This window comes from Ranitomeya variabilis, chromosome 7 (assembly GCF_051348905.1).
Source record: "Ranitomeya variabilis isolate aRanVar5 chromosome 7, aRanVar5.hap1, whole genome shotgun sequence".
Taxonomy (NCBI): domain Eukaryota; kingdom Metazoa; phylum Chordata; class Amphibia; order Anura; family Dendrobatidae; genus Ranitomeya; species Ranitomeya variabilis.
In genome coordinates this window covers 3093394-3114675 of record NC_135238.1, presented here as the reverse complement: position 1 = coordinate 3114675, position 21282 = coordinate 3093394, and the positions used below count along the sequence as shown (strand labels likewise).

Sequence of the window (21282 nt, the reverse complement as noted above, 5' to 3'; positions counted from 1 at the left end):
CTCAACACTAGTGATCACGCTTCAAAAGTTTGGCAATTTCAAGACTGCTGCATCGCTCTGCAAGACATCTCACAATTGTGGACCTTTCAGAGCCGTCACATCTCTCTTCTGACCCATTTTGCCAAAGGAATGGAAGTTGCCTAATAATTACGCACACCTTATATAGAGTTCTGATGTCATTAGACAACTCCCCTCCTCATTACAGAGATGCACATCACCTGATTTACTTAACTGGTAGTTGGCTCTCAGCCTGAACAGATTGGAGTAGGACAACATGTATAAAAAGGATCATGTGATGAAAATACAACTTGCCGAATAATTCTGCACACAGTGTATTTGGTAGACGCCTTTCTACACTGTTCAGGAGAGCTTTAAACTAGTGCAATATGGGATGGGAAATATACAGCCAGGAAGAAATATGCAGCTAATGAATTATTTTGAGAACCTGATATTAGAAGTGGAAATAAAGAACAAAAACAACAAACTCTGAATGAAAATAGAGGAGCAAGAGAAGCCGGCTAGAAAATAAAATGTGTCCATACAAATGCACAGAGTATGGGAAACAAGGATTGGAGCTGCTAACACAGGAAGAGAGATATGATGAACGCCTCCACCTGCTCTGTTGTCCGATCTTGACATATGAGAGAAGTGTAGTCCACCATATGAGAGAGCAGCAGCAGCGGTGGTGTCTGACTGCTGGATCCAGGTTTCAGTAAGAGCCAGGAGATTAAGAGAGTTAGAAAGGAAAAAGTCATGAATGAAGGAGAGTTTATTACACACTGAGCGAGAATTCCAAAGAGCACAATTAAGAGACAGAAAGCATGCATGGAATATTAATAAGGTTAGAGGGGTTTCTGAGTGTAGCAGTTGGGGGGGTTGACTTTCTATAACATGGGGGGCCAGGGTTGGGAGAGATATCTCCTGCGACTCTCTCTCTCTCTCTCTCTCTCTCCAGAATTTTATGCATTGAAATTCAGGTACTAACAAATTTGAGGCATCCGTCAGGTTACTGGATGCGTTACATCCGTTTGCCAATCTTTTCGTCGATACGTTGCGCCGACGCATTATGACGGCCGTCTCAAGATGGAAGTGTGATAGAAGCCTTACCTGTCTCCTGCCCTGTCTAACTGCCATGGTATAACTTCCAGGACTTAGATAAATGTATATAAATGCTTCCCCAGACTATGTCTCAGTATGTCGGACTCTTGCTCCATGATCTCTCACAATATTACCTCGTTAACAATCAATCAAACTAAGTTGAGACAGCAGGACACAATAAATGTAGTGAGCAGATAAACAAGTGTCTAGGCCTACATGGACCATAAACCGCTGTGAAGAGACACTTGACTTCGTAGCATAAGGGGACAAGCAGAGTAAGGTGAACTAGCTGTATACCATATGCTTGCCAAGATGGCTAGCAGAGGCAGGATACATGCAGGATTCATGTAAAGTGTAAATTGTAAAGTGCTGTTGAATATGTTGGCGCTATAGACATAACATTTTTACTATTATTTTTTAGAACCATTAATTAGAGAAGCATTAATAAACAATGCACGGTTTATTGAAATACAAAACTACATAAAAAAAATTGATAATTAAAATCAATAAAAAATCCTTGGGTCTGAGGAGGAGGCCGATGTGGTGGCACAATCCAGTACTACTTATGGCTATGTCATGCTATTATTCCTCTGTATTTCCTCACTATTTATTTAATTGTGTGCATAATATTGCACTAATATTTTGGGATTATATTTCTATTAATTTCACAGATGCATTTTTACATATACAAATGTTCATTTTTACATATACACATTTGCATTTTTACATATACACAGATGCATTTTTACAGATTAATTTTTACATGTACACAGATGCATTTTTACATATACACATGTGCATTTTTACATGTGTAGGGGGTCACAGAGACTGCCCTGTACCTCTCACATGTCCCAGTTAAGTGATTACTTTATTGATCTGTAAATATTGTCATGGATCCCTTATTTGTCTGGATATGTTCATGTTGCCCTGTATGCTGCTATATGTATATAGAATGTTAGGGAAAGCATAGTACCTAACTTGGTCCACTAGAGAGGGCACATTAGGATTAACTAGTTTAACCCTGTAAATAGTTAACATAGGAGGAGCTAACTGTGGGTAAGTCGATGAGCATCCGGCATTAGAGCAGTAGGGCCTTAGAGCCAGGACAGGGCATTCAGCTCCGTAACGTTAAAGCTTGAAGCCCAGTCATCCAAGGCCGGTAGGCCAGAAATTGCAGCAGTACAGGAATGTAGGTGGCTCGATCATGTGGCAGCTTACTACGTGGGCAGATGCCCTTATGTCTGGTGCGAAACGGACAGGGGAACTCCTAAAAGTAGTGAAGCTGGACAGGGAGGATGCTGCGGTACCGGACAAGACGGTATGATCCGGGAACGTGCTGAAGGACATGAGGGAGAGCACAGGGAAAGTGAAGGATGTAAACTGTGTGGAACCCTATGTCAGTGCTTTAATTGATTTGGATGTGCTGAGAAAGGAAACCAGTAAAGTTTCTCTTTCAAATTTGGAACTGGACTCTGTCTCTATTTGTGTGCAATTGTAGGGGTGAAACTGCAACAGACCAGAGGTGAACCTAATGGTTTGGAGAATGGAGAGACAGGTACGCTGACAAAGAGACATTGTTTTCATGAGGCAGGAGACCAGGTACCATTTAAACAAATACTCTCAGCCACGACTATGGCCCTGGATCCCCTCACACTTGGCATAGTCGGCAGGATCCCGCAACCTTGCAACGTGGGAATGCCATGAAAGATGAAAATATCGTGAATGTGACTGACACTTTAATGGCGGCAAAGATGGCGACTCTGAAAATGGTGGAAAATGGCGCCAAAAGGGAGAACGACAACTTTGATCCCACCCCTCGTGGGCATCCTGTCCCAGAGATGGCGCGAAAATCTGGCAGCATCCCCCGGTCCACCCATGGTGGGCGCATTTGAGAAGAAGGTCTCGCCCCTTGCAACAGATTGCAGAGAAATGGATGGAGCAGCCAGAAACCCTGTGTGTAGCTGTGTGGCGCCATTGCAAGACACGGCACCGGCAGCGATGGACCACTCTTGCACACGGTGCTGCGACAGCATAGGCCGCATTGAATGGAGATGGTGACAAATGGAAGAGAAGACTCGGCCCGGAAGACTGGATGGAGTGGCCGATGAGTACTGGCCCACCAGGTTCCCCATACCTGCAAAGGAGCCAGAGCCGGGATGCCATCGGGATCCAGAACCTCTTCCTCGGGAGCTGGAACAACATCATTGGGAGCTGGAGTGCGCAGCCGAACAGGAAACAGCGACTGCCACGGAGTAGCCTGGACCATAAATGGAGGCCATGCCAGAACTTCTTCATCGGGAGCCGGAGTGCGCAGCTGAATCGGCAGAGGAATCCAACGGTCATGGGACGGGCGCTACTGTGGCAACAGACTGTACCTCAGTTACAGGTAGCGCACATGTGAAGGGCAGTGTTTTACACAAAGAAAGGGGGGAAAGCCCTCAAAGACTGATGACCTGACAGAAAGGTCCTGTTAACAAAAAGCAGTTTTAAAAAAAAGTTATTGATGGACAGTGTATGTGCTTGGGTCCTATGGACGCTACCGGAGCCTAATGGATTGCAGGTGTACCTAGGGGACTGAGAATCAGGCACCAATTTTAAGAGAATGAAATCTTATGCAACATTGAAAGGACTCTGCTCACGTTGAGCGAGTAAATCTACCTCGTTCGTATGTTTTTCTCCCTCCGCGAGTACTGTAATGTAAAAATATTAAAGTTTTGAAGTGCTATATGGTCAGGGATGACCATCCTTAAAGGAAGGGGGAGTGTAGGGGGTCGTAGAGACTGCCCTGCACCCCAAACATGACCCAGTTAAGTGATTACTTTATTGATCTGTAAATATTGTCATGTATATGTATTTTTACATATACACAGATGCATTTTTATACACAGATGCATATTTACATGTACACAGATGCATTTTTACATGTACATACCTGTGATTATCATTTTTTGGTATTCTTCCATCTGTTGGTCACTTTACATATTATCTTCATTATTTTGTGTCTCTCTTTGGCCTCCTCTTACTTTCATTGTTTGTTTATTTTAATTATCAATTTTTAGAAAATGCTTTCCGCAGCTATGTATTTCAGGAAAGCCTCTATAGTTCATGTAGGTTTGTCTGACTCATGGTTATTATGGAGTAACATTATGATTTTCTAGGTTTATTCTGTGTGCTCTTATTTATATTGAAATTACTGTTTGGATTATAGGTTCTTGATCTAACCCAAATCTGCAGACCTCCAGTTCTACGATGAGCAGCATCATTTTCACAGTCTTTCTGTTCTTCTGTCCCATAGGGCGACTCCGGTGGTCCATTGGCTTGTCGATGGGATGGGTCTTGGCTCTTGGCCGGACTGGTCAGCTGGGGCTTCGGTTGTGCTATTCCAAACCGTCCTGGTGTATATACAAGAGTGACTGCATATTCTGGCTGGATTCAGCAATATGTGCCACAATTCCAGCTGACACCCGCTGACATCTCAGTCAGCCAAGAACCCACCAACGGTTCAGTGATGCCCTCCTCGGTGCTCACCCTTCTCTTCTTGATCCTCACCCTGCTCATGCACAAGATCTGCTAGACCTGGTTTCTCTGCCATCTCCACACTTGCATTAATCCTTAGTGCACATTGTTCTTTCTAGGTCATTAGACATATAGACAATGGACAATTTGTCCGTGCGATGTCCATGATGGAAATGTCTGTGAGGCGACCCCCACTTGTGGACCACCATACTGCAAAACTGTTATTCCATGAACCTCAATACTAATAAACATGTATGGAAAGAACCACTGTTCTGATCACATCATCATTAAAAATTCACTTTTAATTCTTCCTTTTTCATTCACTTTATTGCACGGTGACACTTTACTCATGTAGTCCTAGCATCACTAGTCAGATACGTTAGCTAGCGTTCTTACGGAAGGCTGGGAATGCTATTCTGTGGTTTGTAGGATCCTGATAGTAGGTGTCAGGTTTGGATTTGGGATCCTGCTACTCTGCTGAATTGTTAAGTTATGATTTAAATAAAAGTTAATTTATAATCGTATCCTCTGGGCTGGATGTGTTAGTAATACTGAGTAGGTGCCCTGATAAAGACAGAAACAACAGCCTCCATTGCTTAATATTGTGGATCACATTATCCACACGCTCCACCGCACCATCTGTGATGACCTCTCTGAGACTGCTGAGAAGTTCCTCAATATGAAGAAGTCAGCACAAGGGCATGAAGAGGACCACACGTCTGTCACCCTCCCACATATTATCTGTTTACTTGGTTCCCAACTTATTGTCCTTGATGGAGCAGAATCTAGAAAGCTCTGCTAGGATTTACAGCTCCAGGCAGACCCAGACAGAGGAGCCTGGAGGAAACCAAGGAGTTTGGAGGGGGCAAATAAGTATGAAGGGGCTGATAAGTGTTGGAAAGAAACAGAAAGAAAGCAGAAGAGTTTCAGACAGAAGATAGAGGGGCATGGAGAGGACAAAGAAGTGTAGTGGAAGACAAAACAATATGAAAGGAAGGGAAAAGTCAGGAAGAAATGTATCTAGCGGAGAACAGAGGAGTTTGGAATGGAGGGAAGAGACAGGAGATAATAGAGAAGTGTTGAGGGGACAGATGAGTCCAGAGGAGGACATAGCAGTCTAGAAGGGATGGTGGAGTCTGGAAAGGACTAAGGACTCTGGTGGGAGCAGAGGAGCCTTGAGGGGATAGAAGAGTCTGGATGACCCAGGAGTCCGAAGGGAATGGGGTCTAGAGGAAGACCGAACACAAAGGAGTCTGAAAGCCAGAGAAGAGACTGAAGTAGGACTGAGGACTGTCGAGGAGGGGCAAAAATGTCTGAAGGTGAACAGAGGGGTCCAGAGGGGACAGTTAAGTCTAGAGGAATAATATAGAGAAGAGGGAAATGTTTGGAGGGAAGAGGTGTAGAGGAGGACAAAGGAATCTAGAGAAGGACAGAGATGTCTAGCAGGGTTGGGGGATTGGATAAAAGGAGTTTCATAGTGCCCAAAGGAGATTGAAAGGGGAAGAGGATGATAGCAGAATCTAGAGGAGAACAGAGAAGTTTGGAGGGGACTGAGGAGTCTAGAGAATGATAATGTAATCTTGAGATGAAGGGGGATCGAAAAAGGAGAGTAGAGGAGTCTGGAGAGGACATAAGGGCCTGGAGAGGGTCAGGAGAGACTACATGGCTACTCTAGAGCCCTACATTTAGAGAATGTGCCTCACCAATCTCAAGATGTTAGCATATAAGGAATTCACAGTTCTATATTCATCAGAAGGCCAGTGTTTGCCATGGTTGGAGAGGTACAGAATACATGATAGCATTTTCTTTCAATGGACTAGTAGAAATAGCCCAGCGCAGTACTCCATCAGTTCCATAGACTTGAACAATAACAATGAACATTTTTACAGCAACTCCATGCAAATTACAGTCTGTTGCTCTAATGATCAGCCAGTGTCCCCTAGTCATTAGACTCTTTATTATATATAGCGGTAATAAAATTCATTCACGAGGAAGACTCTTAAAAGAAAAAACTACAAGGAGGAGAATAGCACTTGGTGTGCAGAGACATTTTCAGGGCTGGTGGAAGAATTAGAACCAGTGACCTTTGTCCAAGTTTAGAGCATGGAGGAAACTCCATATCAGCAAACGTTGCCCTCAGGTTTCATGAAAATCTTTCTTGTGACACCTTTCAGTTTATGAATTTGCTTGCTTACATGTTTTCGAGTTCACAAGGCTGTAGACTGTCGAGCCCAGACTTTTTGTGGGGACAGACGGTCATGATTTTTTATGTTAACATTGTTTAGCTCATTTATGTAGGTTAGAGCAGTGGAGAAACTGCGCATTGGGGTCAAGAAAGAAGGGACCAAGAGTTTAGCAACTGCACAGCTGTTCATGGTCACAGCATTTACTATATAGACAGGATATTAAACTGAATGTACCCATAAAAGTGCAATAGAGCCTGGCTACAGCTCTTGAGATGGTGTGTAATAATTATAGGGGATAACTCAGGAGACTCTTTGCGTGGAACAAGACAACTACAGGACACAGTTTTATAAGTGGTAAAGTCTATATTATCACACGGTGATTCAAACAGGTGCAGAGAGAAACTCAAGTCCACGACACTTGGTGCAAATACTAAACGCAGCTTAGCAGTCTATAGTGAACTTCAGAGGAAAATGCAATCATGCAGAAAGTCTATGAAGCACAGTTATTCTTGAGGATACTTGACACGAATAGATCCTTGTCTTAGTCCAGACACAGACAGATATGCTTATAAGGCAGTTCAAATAATATCTTAGCTCAACCAGGGAGGCCTGGGTAATAGTCTCAGGTTATAGCAAAGCAGCAGCAGCTTACATGTCCAGCAAATGCAGATGGAAGTAACACGAGCAGCAGATGAAGGAGGATTACTGGAGCTTGTGTATGCAGCAGGAACTCAGAGCAGAGTAGCAGGATAACCCCACAGGTTCACAGGAGCAGGTGTATAGCCAGGGAGTAATCAGAGGTCAGGAGCTGGATGCAAGGCAGAATACTCTAGCACAGACTGAAGGCTGGGGTGGAGTTTTATAGCAGGAAGTCACAGTGCACATGAGACCAAAGACGCCATCTTGGAAAAGGGCAGTAATGCACAAAAAGGTAATAAAAAATGTTCAGAGTCCTGACATGGTGCAGGAGAGCTTATGCAAGAGAAGAAAGCCTGAAAAACGATGGCGTCGTTGTTAGAAGAAGGCAGACACCAACAGATCATATAGGATGGTGTGGAACTAACCAAAAGAAGATGAGTTGCGGGGAGGATGAGTTTGAATGTAACACCCAGTCAGGTGCCATTGATGACAGAGTTTGTCAGTATAAAAGGTCTGCACGCCAAACCAGAGTGGGTTTTTGCACTGAGAGAGGGGTCCAGATGTGCACAGGAGTAGACGCTGCAGCTGGAGTGACAGGCCTCAGCAGAGAGAGTGTGCCAGCGGGCTGCTGTCCGCTTGCAAACAGGACCCAGACGACACCAAATCAGATCCAGAGCCCCCACTACACTCGTCAAGGCTCAAGTATCCGATCTACACCGGTCAAAACCCAGAGCCCAAACAGTCAGTCAAGGCCCAAATCACAGACCTGTGCCGGTCAAGATCCAGAACCCAGACTTCTTCATAGACATAGACAGAGAAGTAGAGAGAAGTAATGTCCTCATAGATAGAGGAGTAGAGGGAAGTAATGTCCTCATAGATAGAGGAGTAGAGGGAAGTAATGTCCTCATAGATAGATGAGTAGAGGGAAGTAATGTCCTCATACATAGAGGAGTAGAGGGAAGTAATGTCCCCATCGATGGAGGAATAGAGGGAAGTCATGTCCTTATAAATAGAGGAGTTGAGTAAAGTAATGTCCCCATAAATAAAGGAGTAGAATGAAGCAATGTCCTCATAGATAGAGGAGTAGAGAGAAGTAATGTCCTCATAGATAGAGGAGTAGAGGGAAGTAATGTCCTCATAGATAGAGGAGTAGAGGGAAGTAATGTCCTCATAGATAGATGAGTAGAGGGAAGTAATGTCCTCATACATAGAGGAGTGGAGGGAAGTAATGTCCCCATAGATAGAGGAGTAGAGAGAAGTAATGTCCCCATAGATAGAGGAGGAGAAGGAAGTAATGTCCTCATAGATAGAGATGTAGAGGGAAGTCATGTCCTCATAGATAGAGGAGTAGAGGGAAGCAATATTCCCATAGACAGAGGAGTAGAAGGAAGTAATGTCCTCATAGATAGAAGAGCAGAATGAAATAATGTACTCATAGATAGGGGAGTAGAGGGAAGTAAAGTCCTCATAGATAGAGGAGTAGAGAGATGTACTGTCCCCATCGATGGAGGAATAGAGGGAAGTCATGTCCTCATAGATAGAGGAGTTGAGTAAAGTAATGTCCCCATAAATAAAGGAGTAGAATGAAGCAATGTCCTCATAGATAGAGGAGTAGAGAGAAGTAATGTCCCCATCGATGGAGGAATAGAGGGAAGTAATGTTGCCGTAGATAGAGGAGTAGAAGGAAGTAATGTGCCCAAAGATAGAGATGTAGAGGGAAGTAACATTCCCATAGATAGAGGAGTAGAGGGAAGTAATGTCCTCATAGATAGAGGAGTGGAGGGAAGTAATGTCCCCATCGATGGAGGAATAGAGGGAAGTAATGTTGCCGTAGATAGAGGAGTAGAAGGAAGTAATGTGCCCAAAGATAGAGATGTAGAGGGAAGTAATGTCCTCATAGATAGAGGAGTGGAGGGAAGTAATGTCCTCATACATAGAGGAGTAGAGGGAAGTAATGTCCTCATAGATAGAGGAGTAGAGGGAAGTAATGTCCTCATAGATAGAGTAGTAGAGGGAAGTAATGTCCCCATAGATAGAGGAGTAGAGGGAAGTAATGTCCTCATAGATAGATGAGTAGAGGGAAGTAATGTCCCCATCGATGGAGGAATAGAGGGAAGTCATGTCCTTATAGATAGAGGAGTTGAGTAAAGTAATGTCCCCATAAATAAAGGAGTAGAATGAAACAATGTCCTCATAGATAGAGGAGTAGAGAGAAGTAATGTCCCCATCGATGGAGGAATAGAGGGAAGTAATGTTGCCGTAGATAGAGGAGTAGAAGGAAGTAATGTGCCCAAAGATAGAGATGAAGAGGGAAGTAATGTCCTCATAGATAGAGGAGTGGAGGGAAGTAATGTCCCCATAGATAGAGGAGTAGAGAGAAGTAATGTCCCCATAGATAGAGAAGTAGAAGGAAGTAATGTGCCCAAAGATAGAGATGTAGAGGGAAGTCATGTCCTCATAGATAGAGGAGTAGAGGGAAGTAATATCCCCATAGATAGAGGAGTAGAGGTAAGTAATGTCCCCATAGATAGAGGAGTAGAGGGAAGTAACATTCCCATAGATAGAGGAGTAGAGGGAGATGGAGGAGGAAAGGACTGTGAGGAGAGAGGAAGGATGGAGGAGAGACTGTGAGGAGAGAGGGAGGATGGAGGGAAGGACTGTGAGGAGAGAGGGAGGATGGAGGAGGGACTGTGAGGAGAGAGGGAGGACGGAGGAGGCACGGTGAGGAGAGAGGGAGGATGGAAGAGGGACTGTGAGGAGAGAGGGAGGATGGAGGGAAGGACTGTGAGGAGAGAGGGAGGACGGAGGAGGCACTGTGAGGAGAGAGGGAGGATGGAGGGAAGGACTGTGAGGAGAGAGGGAGGATGGAGGGAAGGACTGTGAGGAGAGAGGGAGGATGGAGGGAAGGACTGTGAGGAGAGAGGGAGGAAGGAGGCAAGGACTGTGAGGAGAGAGGGAGGATGGAGGGAAGGACTGTGAGGAGAGAGGGAGGATGGAGGGAAGGACTGTGAGGAGAGAGGGGGGATGGAGGAGGCACGGTGAGGAGAGAGGGAGGATGGAAGAGGGACTGTGAGGAGAGAGGGAGGATGGAGGGAAGGACTGTGAGGAGAGAGGGAGGACGGAGGAGGCACTGTGAGGAGAGAGGGAGGATGGAGGGAAGGACTGTGAGGAGAGAGGGAGGAAGGAGGCAAGGACTGTGAGGAGAGAGGGAGGATGGAGGGAAGGACTGTGAGGAGAGAGGGAGGATGGAGGGAAGGACTGTGAGGAGAGAGGGAGGATGGAGGAGGGACTGTGAGGAGAGAGGGGGATAGAGGGAAGGACTGTGAGGAGAGAGGGAGGATGGAGGGAAGGACTGAGAGGAGAGAGGGAGGATGGAGGAGGGACTGTGAGGAGACAGGGAGGATGGAGGAGGGACTGTTATTGTGAATTCTGCTCTTGGGTTCCCTCTGGTGGTTATAAGTGGTAGCGCTGCTGTCTTTGGATCGCTGCATTCATCAGGTGTGTCCACTTATTGCAATTCTGACTGGGCTATTTAGTCTTGCTTGACCCTTTAGTCAGTGCCAGTTGTCCATTGTTCCTGGAGGATTCACATCCCTGCCTGGTCTCTCCTGCTTTGCTGTTCATTTCAACAAAGATAAGTTCTGTCTTTGTTTTTTGCAGTCCACATGCTGTGGGCCTTATTGTTCAGTTCTTTTCCATGTTTTTTCTTGTCCAGCTTGGTCTGTATAAGGATTTGTTCAGCCAAGCTGGTATCTCTGGAGATGCAGATATACATTCCATATCTTTAGTTAGATGTGGAGATTTTGTATTTTCTGTGGTGGATATTTTCTAGTGTTTTAATACTGACCGCATAGTACTCTGTCCTATCCTTTCTATTTAGCTAGAGCGGCCTCCTTTGCTAAATCCTGATTTCAGTCTGCGTATGTTATTTCCCTCTCCTCTCACAGTCAATATTTGTGGGGGGCTGTCTATCCTTTGGGGATTTTCTCTGAGGCAAGATAGTTTTCCCTTTTCTATTTCTAGGGATATTTAGTCCTCCGGCTGTGTCGAGATGTCTAGGCAGTGTTAGGTACATTCCACGGCTACTTCTAGTTGCGGTGTTAAGTTCAGGGTCTGCGGTCAGTACAGGTACCACCTTCTCCAGAGTACGTCTCATGCTGCTCCTAGGCCACCAGATCATAACAGTACAACTGGCCAACAATGAGTTAATCGCATCTCAGAAGAAGGGAAGGAAAGTGCTGAGCCATTTTTTTTCTGTAGTCTGTTGTGTCTTTTCTTCCCTCTTTATCTCTGGGTGGCTCAGGAGTTTGGCGCTGGCATTGATGTTCAGGGATTGGTTTCTCGTGTGGATCAACTTGCTGCTAGAGTACAGGGTATTTCCGATTATATCGTTCAGACTCCGGTTTTAGAGCCTAGAATTCCAACTCCTGATTTGTATTTTGGGGACAGGTCCAAATTTTTGAGCTTTAAAATAACTGTAAACTGTTTTTTGCTCTGAAACCCCGTTCCTCTGGTGATCCCATCCAGCAGGTTAAAATTGTCATCTCTCTGCTGCGTGGTGATCCTCAGGATTGGGCATTTTCCCTGGAATCTGGGAATCCGGCTTTGCTTAACGTAGACACCTTTTTTCAGGCGCTAGGGTTATTGTATGATGAACCTAATTCTGTGGATCATGCTGAGAAGACCTTGTTGGCCCTGTGTCAGGGTCAAGAAGCGTCAGAATCGTATTGCCAGAAATTTAGAAAATGGTCGGTGCTGACTAAATGGAATGAGGATGCCTTGGCGGCAATTTTCAGAAAGCGTCTTTCTGAATTGGTTAAAGATGTTATGGTGGGGTTCCCCATGCCTGCTGGTTTGAGTGATTCTATGTCTCTGGCCATTCAGATTGATCGGCGCTTGCGTGAGCGCAGAGTTGTGCGCACTGTGGCGTTGTCTCCCGAGCGGAGTCCTGAGCCTATGCAGTGTGATAGGATTGTGTCTAGAGCTGAACGACAAGGATTCAGACGTCAGAATAGGTTGTGTTTTTACTGCGGCGATTCTGCTCATGTTATTTCTGATTGCCCTAAACGTGCGAAGAGAATCGCTAGTTCCATTACCATCAGTACTGTACAACCTAAATTTCTGTTATCTGTGAACCTGATCTGCTCATTATCGTCATTTTCTGTCATGGCATTTGTGGATTCAGGCGCCGCTTTGAACTTAATGGACTTACAATTTGCCAGACGTTGTGGTTTCCCCTTACAGCCTTTGCAGAACCCTATTCCTTTGAGGGGAATTGATGCTACACCATTGGCTAAAAATAAACCTCAGTTTTGGGCACAGCTGATTTCTGAGGTTCATTGCTCTGTGTTGGCTGGCCATCCTGGGATTTTTGGTACCAGAGATTTGGTTGGTAGGTCCTTTTGGTGGCTTTCTTTGTCACGGGATGTGCGTTCTTTTGTGCAGTCCTGTGGGACTTGTGCGCGGGCCAAGCCTTGCTGTTCCCGCGCTAGTGGGTTGCTTTTGCCTTTGCCGGTCCCTGAGAGGCCTTGGACGCATATTTCTATGGATTTTATTTCTGATCTTCCGGTTTCCCAAAGGATGTCAGTTATCTGGGTGGTTTGTGACCGGTTTTCTAAGATGGTTCATTTGGTACCTTTGCCTAAATTGCCTTCCTCTTCTGATTTCGTTCCGTTGTTTTTTCAGCATGTGGTTCGTTTGCATGGCATTCCGGAGAATATTGTGTCCGATAGGGGTTCCCAGTTTGTTTCTAGGTTTTGGCGGGCCTTTTGTGCTAGGCTGGGCATTGATTTGTCTTTTTCTTCCGCATTTCATCCTCAGACAAATGGCCAAACCGAGCGAACTAATCAGACTTTGGAAACTTATTTGAGATGCTTGTGTCTGCTGATCAGGATGACTGGGTGGCTTTCTTGCCATTGGCCGAGTTTGCCCTTAATAATCGGGCTAGTTCTGCTACCTTGGTTTCACCCTTCTTTTGTAATTCTGGTTTTCATCCTCATTTTTCTTCAGGGCAGGTTGAGCCTTCTGACTGTCCTGGTGTGGATTCTGTGGATGACAGGTTGCAGCAGATTTGGGCTCATGTTGTGGACAATTTGGTGTTGTCTCAGGATGAGGCTCAGCGTTTTGCTAACCGTCGTCGGTGTGTTGGTTCCCAGCTTCGGGTTGGGGATTTGGTCTGGTTGTCTTCCCGTCATGTTCCTATGAAGGTTTCTTCCCCTAAGTTCAAGCCTCGGTTTATTGGTCCTTATAGGATTTCTGAGATTATTAATCCTGTGTCTTTTCGTTTGGCCCTTCCAGCCTCTTTTTCCATCCATAATGTTTTTCATAGATCTTTGTTGCGGAAATATGTGGTGCCCGTTGTTCCCTCTGTTGATCCTCCTGCCCCGGTGTTGATTGATGGGGAGTTGGAGTATGTGGTTGAGAAGGATTTTGGATTCTCGTTTTTCGAGGCGAAAGCTTCAGTATCTTGTCAAATGGAAGGGTTATGGCCAGAAGGATAATTCTTGGGTTGTTGCCTCCGATGTTCATGCTGACGATTTGGTTCGTGCCTTTCATTTGGCTCGTCCTGATCGGCCTGGGGGCTCTGGTGAGGGTTCGGTGACCCCTCCTCGAGGGGGGGGGGGGGTACTGTTGTGAATTCTGCTCTCAGGCTCCCTCCGGTGGTTATAAGTGGTAGCGCTGCTGTCTTTGGATCGCTGCATTCATCAGGTGTGTCCACTTATTGCAATTCTGACTGGGCTATTTAGTCTTGCTTGACCCTTTAGTCAGTGCCAGTTGTCCATTGTTCCTGGAGGATTCACATCCCTGCCTGGTCTCTCCTGCTTTGCTGTTCATTTCAACAAAGATAAGTTCTGTCTTTGTTTTTTGCAGTCCACATGCTGTGGGCCTTATTGTTCAGTTCTTTTCCATGTTTTTTCTTGTCCAGCTTGGTCTGTATAAGGATTTGTTCAGCCAAGCTGGTATCTCTGGAGATGCAGATATACCCTCCATATCTTTAGTTAGATGTGGAGATTTTGTATTTTCTGTGGTGGATATTTTCTAGTGTTTTAATACTGACCGCATAGTACTCTGTCCTATCCTATTTAGCTAGAGCGGCCTCCTTTGCTAAATCCTGATTTCAGTCTGTGTCTTTTTTCCCTCTCCTCTCACAGTCAATATTTGTGGGGGGCTGTCTATCCTTTGGGGATTTTCTCTGAGGCAAGATAGTTTTCCCTTTTCTGTCTCTAGGGGTATTTAGTCCTCCGGCTGTGTCGAGATGTCTAGGGAGTGTTAGGTACATTCCACGGCTACTTCTAGTTGCGGTGTTAAGTTCAGGGTCTGCGGTCAGTACAGGTACCACCTTCTCCAGAGTACGTCTCATGCTGCTCCTAGGCCACCAGATCATAACAGACTGTGAGGAGAGAGGGAGGATGGAGGGAAGGACTGTGAGGAGAGAGGGAGGATGGAGGAGGGACTGTGAGGAGAGAGGGAGGATGGAGGGAAGGACTGTGAGGAGAGAGGGAGGATGGAGGGAAGGACTGTGAGGATAGAGGCAGGATGGAGGAGGGACTGTGAGGAGAGAGGGAGGATGGATGGAAGGACTGTGAGGAGAGAGGGAGGATAAAGGGAAGGACTGTGAGGAGAGAGGGAGGATGGAGGGAAGGACTGTGAGGAGAGGGAGGATGGAGGAGGGAGGGTGAGGAGAGAGGGAGGATGGAGGGAAGGACTGTGAGGAGAGAGGGAGGATGGAGGGAAGGACTGTGAGGAGAGAGGGAGGATGGAGGGAAGGACTGTGAGGAGAGAGGGAGGATGGAGGAGGGACTATGAGGAGAGGGAGGATGGAGGGTAGGACTGTGAGGAGAGAGGGAGGATGGAGGAGGGACTGTGAGGAGAGAGGGAGGATGGAGGGAAGGACTGTGAAGAGAGAGGGAGGATGGAGGGAAGGACTGTGAGGAGAGAGAGAGGATGGAGGGAGGGAGGATGGAGGGAGCGACTGTGAGGAGAGAGGGAGAATGGAGGAAGGACTGTGAGGAGAGATGGAGAATGGTGGAAGGACTGTGAGGAGAGAGGGAGGATGGAGGGAAGGACTGAGGGGTGAGAGGGAGGATGAAGGAGTGACTGTGAGGAGAGAGGGAGGATGGAGTAGGGACTGTGAGGAGAGAGGGAGGATGGAGGAAGGACTGTGAGGAGAGACGGAGAATGGAGGAAGGACTGTGAGGAGAGAGAGAGGATGGAGGGAGGGAGGATGGAGTAGGGACTGTGAGGAGAGAGGGAGGATGGAGGGAAGGACTGTGAGGATAGAGGGAGGATGGGGGGAAGGACTGTGAGGAGAGAGGAAGGATGGAGGGAAGGACTGTGAGGAGAGAGGGAGGATGGAGGAGGGACTGTGAGGAAAGAGGGAGGATGGAGGGAAGGACTGAGGGGTGAGAGGGAGGATGAAGGAGTGACTGTGAGGAGAGAGGGAGGATGGAGTAGGGACTGTGAGGAGAGAGGGAGGATGGAGGAAGGACTGTGAGGAGAGACGGAGAATGGAGGAAGGACTGTGAGGAGAGAGAGAGGATGGAGGGAGGGAGGATGGAGTAGGGACTGTGAGGAGAGAGGGAGGATGGAGGGAAGGACTGTGAGGATAGAGGGAGGATGGGGGGAAGGACTGTGAGGAGAGAGGGAGGATGGAGGGAAGGACTGTGAGGAGAGAGGGAGGATGGAGGAGGGACTGTGAGGAAAGAGGGAGGATGGAGGGAAGGACTGTGAGGAGAGGGAGGATGGAGGAGGGAGGGTGAGGAGAGAGGGAGGATGGAGGGAAGGACTGTGAGGAGAGAGGGAGGATAAAGGGAAGGACTGTGAGGAGAGAGGGAGGATGGAGGGAAGGACTGTGAGGAGAGGGAGGATGGAGGAGGGAGGGTGAGGAGAGAGGGAGGATGGAGGGAAGGACTGTGAGGAGAGAGGGAGGATGGAGGGAAGGACTGTGAGGAGAGAGGGAGGATGGAGGGAAGGACTGTGAGGAGAGAGGGAGGATGGAGGAGGGACTATGAGGAGAGGGAGGATGGAGGGTAGGACTGTGAGGAGAGAGGGAGGATGGAGGAGGGACTGTGAGGAGAGAGGGAGGATGGAGGGAAGGACTGTGAAGAGAGAGGGAGGATGGAGGGAAGGACTGTGAGGAGAGAGAGAGGATGGAGGGAGGGAGGATGGAGGGAGCGACTGTGAGGAGAGAGGGAGAATGGAGGAAGGACTGTGAGGAGAGATGGAGAATGGTGGAAGGACTGTGAGGAGAGAGGGAGGATGGAGGGAAGGACTGAGGGGTGAGAGGGAGGATGAAGGAGTGACTGTGAGGAGAGAGGAAGGATGGAGTAGGGACTGTGAGGAGAGAGGGAGGATGGAGGAAGGACTGTGAGGAGAGACGGAGAATGGAGGAAGGACTGTGAGGAGAGAGAGAGGATGGAGGGAGGGAGGATGGAGTAGGGACTGTGAGGAGAGAGGGAGGATGGAGGGAAGGACTGTGAGGATAGAGGGAGGATGGGGGGAAGGACTGTGAGGAGAGAGGAAGGATGGAGGGAAGGACTGTGAGGAGAGAGGGAGGATGGAGGAGGGACTGTGAGGAAAGAGGGAGGATGGAGGGAAGGACTGAGGGGTGAGAGGGAGGATGAAGGAGTGACTGTGAGGAGAGAGGGAGGATGGAGTAGGGACTGTGAGGAGAGAGGGAGGATGGAGGAAGGACTGTGAGGAGAGACGGAGAATGGAGGAAGGACTGTGAGGAGAGAGAGAGGATGGAGGGAGGGAGGATGGAGTAGGGACTGTGAGGAGAGAGGGAGGATGGAGGGAAGGACTGTGAGGATAGAGGGAGGATGGGGGGAAGGACTGTGAGGAGAGAGGGAGGATGGAGGGAAGGACTGTGAGGAGAGAGGGAGGATGGAGGAGGGACTGTGAGGAAAGAGGGAGGATGGAGGGAAGGACTGTGAGGAGAGAGGGAGGATGGAGGGGTGACTGTGAGGAGAGGGGGAGGATGGAGGGAAGGACTGTGAGGTGAGAGGGGGGATGGAGGGGTGACTGTGAGGAGAGGGGGAGGATGGAGGGAAGGACTGTGAGGTGAGAGGGAGGATGGAGGGAAGGACTGTGAGGAGAGAGGGAGGATGGAGGGAAGGACTGTGAGGAGAGAGGGAGGATGGAGGAGGGACTTTGAGGAGAGAGGGAGGATGGAGGGAAGGACTGTGAGGAGAGAGGGAGGATGGAGGAGGGACTGTGAGGAGAGAGGGAGGATGGAGGGAAGGACTGTGAGGAGAGAGGGAGGATGGAGGAGGGACTGTGAGGATAGAGGGAGGATGGAGGAGGGACTGTGAGGGGAGAGGGAGGATGGAGGAGGGACTTTGAGGAGAGGGGGAGGATGGAGGGAAGGACTGTGAGGAGAGAGGGAGGAGAGAGGGAGGATGGAGGGAAGGACTGTGAGGATAGAGGGAGGATGGAGGAGGGACTGTGAGGAGAGAGGGAGGATGGAGGGAAGGACTGTGAGGAGAGAGGGAGGAGAGAGGGAGGAGATTTGAACTCAGCAGAAAATGTGAGGGAACAGTGAGGCTGTGATTGGAGCCATTTGTGCATTGTCAGCACAGAGAGCTCGGACATGGCGCTGTCAGACATCAGACGAGTCCTCATCAGTGACCTCCTGGCCCCGGCTTGTGCTGAGATTCTGCGCTCACAGGGGGGCCTAGAGGTGACGGAAAGCCCCGGACTGAGCCCCCAGGAGCTCATCTCCAGGATAAAGGTAGGAGAGCTGCGGACATGTGCGGGAAGAGGGGCAGTGTGTGCAGAGCCGGGCCGGTGTACAGAGCAATGCTCTGCAGTATGGGCGATGCAATGCTCTGCAGTATAGTGCAATGCTCTGCAGTATGGGCGATGCAATGCTCTGCAGTATAGTGCAATGCTCTGCAGTATGGGCGATGCAATGCTCTGCAGTATAGTGCAATGCTCTGCAGTATAGTGCAATGCTCTGCAGTATGGGCGATGCAATGCTCTGCAGTATAGTGCAATGCTCTGCAGTATAGTGCAATGCTCTGCAGTATAGTGCAATGCTCTGCAGTATAGTGCAATGCTCTGCAGTATGGGCGATGCAATGCTCTGCAGTATGGGCGATGCAATGCTCTGCAGTATGGGCGATGCAATGCTCTGCAGTATAGTGCAATGCTCTGCAGTATAGTGCAATGCTCTGCAGTATAGTGCAATGCTCTGCAGTATAGTGCAATGCTCTGCAGCATGGGCGATGCAATGCTCTGCAGTATAGTGCAATGCTCTGCAGTATAACCCGATGCAATGCTCTGCAGTATAGTGTAATGCTCTGCAGTATAGTGCAATGCTCTGCAGTATAGTGCAATGCTCTGCAGTATAGTGCAATGCTCTGCAGTATGGGCGATGCAATGCTCTGCAGTATAGTGCAATGCTCTGCAGTATAGTGCAATGCTCTGCAGTATAGTGCAATGCTCTGCAGTATAGTGCAATGCTCTGCAGTATGGGCGATGCAATGCTCTGCAGTATAGTGCAATGCTCTGCAGCATGGGCGATGCAATGCTCTGCAGTATAGTGCAATGCTCTGCAGTATAGTGTAATGCTCTACAGTATGGGCGATGCAATGCTCTGCAGTATGGGCGATGCAATGCTCTGCAGTATGGGCGATGCAATGCTCTGCAGTATGGGCGATGCAATGCTCTGCAGTATAACCCGATGCAATGCTCTGCAGTATAACGATGCAATGCTCTGCAGTATAGTGCAATGCTCTGCAGTATAACCCGATGCAATGCTCTGCAGTATAGAGCAGGGCCTTCATTGGATAAGCCTCAGCAGAGTAGTAACCATCTGCACAGTGCTGAGAAGGAGCAATGCTCTGCAGTGGAGCTCTGTAGAAGGCAGGCCCCCTCCACAATACATGGCTACATGGTGAGATGTTCTGCAGAGATTGTGCTCTCTAGTTCCTGTGATGCAGTCTGTCATGCAATGCTCTGCAGGGAGGAAGCTGAGATGGTTTGTGTACACTGCTCAGGAGTGATAGTCTGCAGCCCTGTGCTGTGCGGATCTGCTGTGAGGTGCAATGCTCTGCATGCTGCAGGCTCCGCTCCTGGAAAACATCATTCATTCATTGCAAAGTCTGATGCAAGAGAAGCAAAAAGTGTCAGGAGAGGAGGAGGAGCCGAGGAGGAGGAGGAGGAGGATGGGCTGGGGTGTCCTACAGGAGGAGGAGGATGTGTCCCCCACCCGGCAGAAGGAGAGAGGGCTGAGGTGTCCGACAGGAGGAGGAGGAGGATGGGCTGAGGTGTCCTACAGGGGGGGGGGGAGGATGGGCTGGGGTGTCCTACAGGAGGAGGAGAGAGGGCTGAGGTGTCTGGCAGGAGAAGGAGAGAGGGCTGAGGTGTCCGGCAGGAGAAGGAGAGAGGGCTGAGGTGTCCGGCAGGAGAAGGAGAGAGGGCTGAGGTGTCCGACAGGAGGAGGAGGAGGATGGGCTGAGGTGTCTGACAGGAGGAGGAGGAGGATGGGCTGGGGTGTCCTACAGGGGGGGGGGGAGGATGGGCTGGGGTGTCCTACAGGAGGAGGAGAGAGGGCTGAGGTGTCTGGCAGGAGAAGGAGAGAGGGCTGAGGTGTCCGGCAGGAGAAGGAGAGAGGGCTGAGGTGTCCGGCAGGAGAAGGAGAGAGGGCTGAGGTGTCCGGCAGGAGAAGGAGAGAGGGCTGAGGTGTCCGGCAGGAGAAGGAGAGAGGGCTGAGGTGTCCGGCAGGAGAAGGAGAGAGGGCTGAGGTGTCCGGCAGGAGAAGGAGAGAGGGCTGAGGTGTCCGACAGGAGGAGGAGGAGGATGGGCTGAGGTGTCCGACAGGAGGAGGAGGAGGATGGGCTGGGGTGTCCTACAGGGGGAGGAGGATGTGTCCCCCACCCGGCAGGAGGAGGAGGAGGGTGGGCTGAGGTGTCCCCCCAGGGGCAGGAGGAGGATGGGCTGAGGTGTCTGACAGGAGGAGGAGGATGTGTCCCCCACCCGGCAGGAGAAGGAGAGTGGGCTGAGGTGTCCCCCCAGGGGCAGGAGGAGGCTGGGGTGTCTGACAGGAGGAGGATGGGCTGAGGTGTCTGACAGGAGGAGGAGGATGTGTCCCCCACCCGGCAGGAGGAGGAGGAGGGTGGGCTGAGGTATAAGGTAGATAAGCCCCTGGTCCGACCTGAAAGATAACTATTATTATAGTCACCTGTGGGGCGGTCCGGTCCGGTGGACGTCGCAGGTCCGGGGTCTCCTCGTCTTATGACCGCCGCCCTCCTGATAGCTTCATGGCTCCCGCACACTGCGGTACTTTGCTGTCCCCTCATCAGGGCAGATCAGTCCGCCTGCACAGGAGCGCGATGCCGGGGAGCCATGAAGCTATCAGGAGGGCGGCGATCATAAGACCCCGGACCTGCAACGTCCACCGGACCGGACCGCCCCACAGGTGAGTATCATAAGTTATCTTCCAGGTGGGATCAGGGGCAGATATACAGCACTGGGCCATGTTTCCATGTGGCAGCGGACCCCCGCCCCATCCACGGCGCTGCCAGCTCTTGTACGCACGGTGATGAACCGTCCAGAATCACCGCATCCTATACATAGACGGTGATACTTATGGGGACTGAGCGTCTCCGCAAGATGAACAGACATGCTGCAGTCTATAAAGACGCAGCACATGTGCGTATACGCGGGGCTGCTGCCTGTGTGTTTATACGCATAGTGGAGATCAGAATTCATATGCTGTAACATGTGGATGCTGCAGGTGTAGGCACCGTGCAATCCGCAGCAAGTGCCCCACGTGGAAACATACCCTCATAAAATGCTGTAGATAGGCCCTGAGAGGCTTTATCTTATATCGGCCAAAC

General features: G+C 49.0%; 2 protein-coding genes across 4 annotated transcripts in view; both read left to right on the top strand.

Annotated features, from left to right (window-relative positions):
• LOC143785027 (serine protease 27-like) overlaps positions 1-4907 on the top strand; it is a 29513-nt gene extending 24606 nt beyond the window's left edge. For all 3 annotated transcript variants that reach the window (XM_077273674.1, XM_077273673.1, XM_077273672.1), the window contains exon 6: positions 4394-4907. In XM_077273674.1, the coding sequence (XP_077129789.1) occupies positions 4394-4672 (279 nt within the window). In that variant the 3' untranslated portion in view covers positions 4673-4907. The remainder of the gene's footprint in view (positions 1-4393) is intronic.
• Positions 4908-17805: 12898 nt separating this feature from the next.
• Positions 17806-21282, top strand: part of PHGDH (phosphoglycerate dehydrogenase) — a 36621-nt gene continuing 33144 nt past the window's right edge. Inside the window, exon 1 of the mRNA XM_077273670.1 lies at positions 17806-18171. Within this exon, the coding sequence (XP_077129785.1) occupies positions 18031-18171 (141 nt within the window). The 5' untranslated portion in view covers positions 17806-18030. The remainder of the gene's footprint in view (positions 18172-21282) is intronic.